At 33.0% G+C, this 6,000-nt stretch overlaps 2 protein-coding genes across 2 annotated transcripts; both read right to left on the bottom strand.

Moving 5' to 3' along the window:
* Positions 1 to 248: 248 nt before the first annotated feature.
* Positions 249 to 2,307, bottom strand: LOC113042378 (uncharacterized). The gene is made up of 6 exons (XM_026201191.1): positions 2,197 to 2,307; positions 1,468 to 1,523; positions 1,073 to 1,360; positions 953 to 985; positions 746 to 787; positions 249 to 652 (listed from the first exon to the last, which is right to left on the bottom strand). The coding sequence occupies exons 1-6, from the start codon at positions 2,199 to 2,201 to the stop codon at positions 453 to 455; spliced, it is 624 nt and encodes a 207-aa protein (XP_026056976.1). The 5' UTR covers positions 2,202 to 2,307; the 3' UTR covers positions 249 to 452.
* Positions 2,308 to 3,542: 1,235 nt separating this feature from the next.
* LOC113042758 (uncharacterized) lies at positions 3,543 to 4,723 on the bottom strand. Its single transcript, XM_026201774.1, has 4 exons — positions 4,379 to 4,723; positions 3,975 to 4,100; positions 3,805 to 3,854; positions 3,543 to 3,720 (listed from the first exon to the last, which is right to left on the bottom strand). Exons 1-4 carry the CDS (start codon positions 4,713 to 4,715, stop codon positions 3,610 to 3,612), a joined length of 624 nt encoding a protein of 207 aa, XP_026057559.1. The 5' UTR covers positions 4,716 to 4,723; the 3' UTR covers positions 3,543 to 3,609.
* Between the last annotated feature and the right edge of the window lie 1,277 nt (positions 4,724 to 6,000).

Below are 6,000 nucleotides of genomic sequence, written 5' to 3'. Positions count from 1 at the left end.
TTAAACATACGTAGATATTTAGTGTTTCAATATTTTTAACAACTACTCTATAAGGACAGGTACTTATTGGCAACATTTCTGAACTACATTTGTGCACCCTTTTGTTTGGTATTATGCAAACTTTCGTTCCCTTTCTCTTTGCTGTTGTATTGCCTTTGCTTTCATCATTGGTCCTTGGGGACCCCAAGCAAAGACAATACAAATGCAAACTGTAAGGGAAAGAAAATTTGCACCATATCAAAAATAAGGGTAGGCAAATGTAGCTCAGGCATAATAGGGCATAACCTTTCTTTGCTGATGTCAGAAGAATTATGAAAATGTGACATCCTGACATAAATTGTAATTTTATATTTTTGAGTCTAACGTTTCGGTTCTGATGTTCATGCTGATGATATGCTGTTTTATCCACATTAAATTGAAAACCATGCATCGGCATAGTTACTCTATATATTCTATATTTGGAGCAGTTTAGATCCTGACTTATCATTTTTACTAGCTTCCTCTTTTGGGATGTATGCACGGATAACACAGATAACACAGATAAACAGCAATATGACGAACACAACCAAAAATAAACAGACATAAATAACCCATCTGACGTAAGCATTTGGCAGACTGGTTTCAGTTTCCAGGTATTTTTCATCTTTGGTAGCTAAAACAGAAAGAGGGGAAAACATATTTTGTAGAGTCTCTGAGAAAGCAAAATGATAGGTCACAAAGTAATTATTGTTTATATTGTTATTACCTTGTTTTGCCATAGAAAATGCTGTGCTTCTAACTGATTGTTCTGTGGGAATATAAAAAAATTGTTTAATGATGCTCGCTCAATTAATTAATCTTAAAGCATTAAGCATGAGAAACTAGTGTTTAATAATAGTTAAGAAAGACTAAACTGTTAATCCCTGTGCAGCAAGACTAAATAAAAAAAAATGAATAAAAAAAGTTAACAAACCTGTGGTCGTTTTTGGTTGGCATTGTTTTGAGTCTGTAAAAAATATTTTATGACAACTTTAATTAATGACATCATAAAATATTTTTTAAATAAGATTAAGTTGGGAACTGCTTTATTTACCTCTGACAAGTAGTGTAACTTCACAGCACGGTTTTCCATCGATACAGAGAATATATGTGCCTTGATCTGACTGATCACATCCATTGATGTAAAGGGATAAATCCTCTTTCAACTCTACTGTCCTGTTCTTGAAACTGGCTCCCTTTTGACTATCTCCGTTGTATTTCCAGATCACTCTTTCACCAGAATGTTTTTTCCAAAGAGCGTTTATATCCACTTTGCCCCCTATATGATTATTTGGCTCCAGACAGTTCAATGTGGTGGATTCACCCTTGCACTTTGTGAAACCTCAATATAAAACAGAACTTGCATTATTTGTTAGGAACAGTAAATAACCTGATACACTGTAGTAATTCTGTAGGAAATCAAAATTGCATTACTTATAAAGTGCTTACCTCTATTGGCTGTGCTCAAGGGAATCAGCAGGAGGCTCCACAAGATAACTGATGACCTGCAGGTAAAATGTGTATTTAAATTTTTTAAATATAGCAGTTAAAGAAAATCAGTTATATAAGGGGAATATTTGCTTGTACTGATGATAGCCTACTAAATTTTACAAGTGAATATGGCTTTGTTCACACTGCGGGGGAAATCAGTTTGCTTGCTTGTTTTGTTATATTAATTGACAAATTGAAACTTTAATTTAAATTTAAAACATTTCAAGCCACCTAAAAATTTAGAGTGATTTTATCTGGACTAGTAATTTGTTATTTATTTAATTGAATAAATTAAATGAAATGCTTTTTTATTTCAATCAATCATTAATTACATTTCAGTCCTCACAGACAACTTTTCACAAAAATAAATAAACAATTACTGAAAAAGGTGTAGGGCGAAGTATTGCTTATTATGCCTACCCTTTATACACAACTAATGAACAACACATTTCACTAAATTAATAATTACCAAACACATATTTTTTTATTGAAAAGTTTTATTAAAAGCAAACTACACAAATCCGTAGTACTATACAAGTTTAAACCCGTGCAATCGATGTATTAAATGACATGCAGTATTAAATTCGGATCTTTTATCTGCGCGCAGTTTGAGTCTTTCGCCTGATGTGGTAGTTCTTCAGGATGATCCAGCTCTTCTGCACTGAAAGTATTAAGCTGTATACTCACAGCATTTCGCCCTGACATGAGGGGAGTTCCGCTGAGTTGACTGTAGATCTGTGAAGTCTCCTCCCTGTTTCTGAGCTCAAAAGTGAAACGTACGTTCTGACTTAGTTTGCGGGGAGATCGCCAGTAGCCTATATCAGGAAAAAAGCAAGGCGACGCCTCTACGGGAGGCGCTTACAGCCTATATAACTCGTTTGATTCGAGTCGTCTAAATCTGCCGTACACTGTATGAAAAGTGAAACCATTTCATTCGCCATCTGGTAGCTGGATTTAATATATGTTTACAGTCTATGCGACCGGACATGAACCAATAGTGGCAATAGCCAACGCCTACTAAAGTGATTTTGATCAAACAATAACCACTGTTGTGTGGACTCATTTATTTATTTATGTATGCATATATTTTATTTTACTTATTTATTTGACAATGGAAAGACTCATTTAATCTCTTATTACAACGTCTTTACTCACATCTCACTCTACTCTTTTGCATATACTTTCCATGTCTGTTCCTTGTAAATGTGGCTTATTTTTTGGACCTCTATAGGCCTACATTTTTAAGTTGGCTGCTGCATAAACATTTAGTAAATGTTCAGGAACGGGACAATACAAAACAAAAATTGCTTTGAATTTTACATCTAAAATGGACAATAAAGGCATGTATAAATTATCATTATAATAAGGATGAGTCAGTTGGTAGCCTATAGAAAGTGAAAGCACTATAATTGTGTAGGATAGGTACTTCCCTCAGTACCTATCCTAGACAATTAGTGATCATGATCATTACTCGTCCAATTTTTTACCTGGAAAAGGTTAATGTTGAATCCTGTGTTTTTTTATTTTATTTTTAACTTTAATGTTTTTTTTTTTCAACAATGACCGCACTAAACAGTGTCTCCTGGTGGTTATGCCACAGACTTTCAGTATTTTGTTAACAATTAATCAATAAAGAAGATCTTGCTCTGCTGGCAATGTAAGAAACAAGAACAATATATAAAGCGATATAAAAAAAAGCCCTATGAAAATATACACAAAAAGTATTCTTTTTCTCTGTTGGTGCTATACTCCAACAGCAAGAAGTCTGATGATAGTTCACCTACAGTATAGCCAACACTTTTAATAGTTTGTGTGATTTAAACTAAACATAACTGTAACTTAAAAAAAAAAAAAATCTTTCCAAATGGATTTTCTTTAATATGGCATGACACACTAGATAGTGTAAAAATGTTTGTTATGGTTGCACAAAAACAATGAACACCATCCAAATGTACAACAGGAGTGTCATTAAAATGTGAATGTCTGTGTATGTGAGTGAGTGTGTATATAAAACGTTATATCCAGCCTTTGTTATGCAGTTTTTATTTATCTTATACAAAATGAAGGCAGACATTCTAGATTTTAGAAATGCATTTATTTTCACTTAATGCGTGCATATACTGTGTCCTGTGTGAGATGATGTTGTCCTCTGTTTCTTTCCGTTCTATTTATATTCACAGATGCATATGAAATTCCATCAGCTTCATTCTCCTGAAACAGTAGAGGTAAATGTACATTTCCATTTGCTAGCCAAATTAATAATTTAACTTCTTTAGAAATCTTAAAGGTGAATACCTGCTCATCCTGTGTACTTTTATATGATGTCTTTGATTCCTGTAAGTTTTCTGAGGGGAAAAAAACAATAGAAAAAAGGAATGAAAGAAATAGGAAGTCAAATTAATTAGTAATTTATACAGTTAAAAAATGTTTAGGAATGTACATGAATTGTGCTATGTGCTGCTAACCTTTTTTTTGTCTTTTTATTTTCCAGCACATGCACACATTTGACATCAGGGAGAGTAATAGAAGTGCACAGATCACAGGCAGCAATACTGTCGTGCTAATATATTTACCAATACCATTCTGCTGCTCTACATCAGGATAAGGAGAATATGGCAGGATTTTAAGATATGAATTGTTAGTTCAGTTTGAATTCATAAAAGTACCATAAATATTATAGCTTTTTTTAACTCAACAAATGTATTAAAATTCCCAAAGACTTTCTGTCTAGGCAAGAATTATTTAACTTTTTGAAGGTTGCAGTCATATTTTCTTTTCATGATTTTCATTGTTTACCCTTGGTCAAATATTTTAAATGAATAGGCCTATGATAATATTATGCATTGGATTGTCTGAAATGCATGTATACCTTCATAGTCTAGTTTTGTGCAGTGAGTTTGCTCAATCTTATAGTCAGTGCAGCAGTAGAGCATGAGATCAGTGTCAGTGATATTCATCAGAAGCAGAGAGTGAGTGTTTGTGGATGAACTGAGAGCTCTTATCCGACCTGCGTAACTGGGGTGAATATTGGAGGGCTCTGGTTTAGGTTCTGAACCATATACATATTCTAGTCTTAGAATTCTGACAAATGTTTGGTTTCCATTTGTGATGATCCAGGTAATCTCTTTATCGTTTTTAATGCTACAGGGAAGTGTTGTGTTTCCTCCTGGATGAACTTTCACTGATGCTCCTTCAGTGACAATCATTAAGATACTGAAACCTGAAGATGAAACAAATTCAAGTATTATGACAAAGTTGCTTTTTTTTTGCCATTGCAAATTAATGCAAATTTTCTGACAATAATACTTCATAAATCAGCATTGTTTTTCAAAATCAAGTATTTCCTAGATATTAGTTATATTGCTATTTTTCATTTTTAGTCAAATTTATTATTATTTTTTTTAATTGAAATCTCAATTTCACAATTTCACTTTTATATATATATATATATTTAGAATATTAGATTTTTTGATTACGAAACTGATTTTTTAATTATATATATATTTTTATATTATTTTTTTCACCTTATCCCCCATATTCTATTGAGAACCACGTCCTGTTGTTCCAGTTGCTGTGCACTTTGCTTTCAGTCACAGTGACCATAGCAGTGCTGAAGCCTTTACCATGAATGCTACTGTATGATCTCTTCACATTTAGAACTGACTGATTTAGTTTCCACACTAACATCCTTTTAAACAAACATCATGAAATTAAGGTTTTCATTTCCATTTCTCAGTGGTCCAGAAAATGGTTTCAGAAAAGATCACATGCATTTTTTTGGACCAGTGTTTTTTGTAGTAAGCCAAACACATTAAATGCCCACAATGGCTTCAATCTTACCAAGAGAATGCATTCACAATCTAACTAAAATCAAGAAAAGATTATTTTATGTTGCTATATATTGTTAAAGAAGATGTAAGAAAAAAAAGTAACGTTATAATTATTATTATTATTTTTTTTTTTACCATTTGTAATTTCAGCCAGTCATGCATAGAAAAACAGACACTTAATTGTGCACTCATATGCTGCACGTAAACACATACAATACAGTACATATATTAAGCAAAAGGAGGACACATAAAGCCTTTGGCATGTACTGTACTTACTAATCAATCCTCTCAGCATGATTTTCTCTGGGCTTCTGTCTCTGTGGGTGAAAGCAGAATGAAAGACACTTGTGGTGTTTTCCTCTTTTATTTGATGACGTCATAGATGCCCTTGAATCACCAGTAGGCAATGCCACTGTGATAAGAAAATACATACATAGAGGGATGCAAATTAATGTAAAAGCAACCTAAAGGAATGTATCAGTATCTAACTTTCCAGGTTGTTTACAGTTATTTATGAGGGCAACATTGATATGAGGGCGAGTAAACTATGACAAATTCTGTCTTTGGATGAGCTATCCTTTTTATTATCCAATTTGTCATATAGTTCAGTATTCTGAAGAGGACAACATTCCAGGTCTTCAAAATCAACTTAATGCAAAAT

The sequence above is a fragment of the Carassius auratus genome, chromosome 24 (genome assembly GCF_003368295.1).
Source record: "Carassius auratus strain Wakin chromosome 24, ASM336829v1, whole genome shotgun sequence".
Classification (NCBI taxonomy): Eukaryota; Metazoa; Chordata; class Actinopteri; order Cypriniformes; family Cyprinidae; genus Carassius; species Carassius auratus.
The sequence above is the reverse complement of the archived record's forward strand: the minus strand, read 5'-3'. Positions and strand labels throughout refer to the sequence as shown.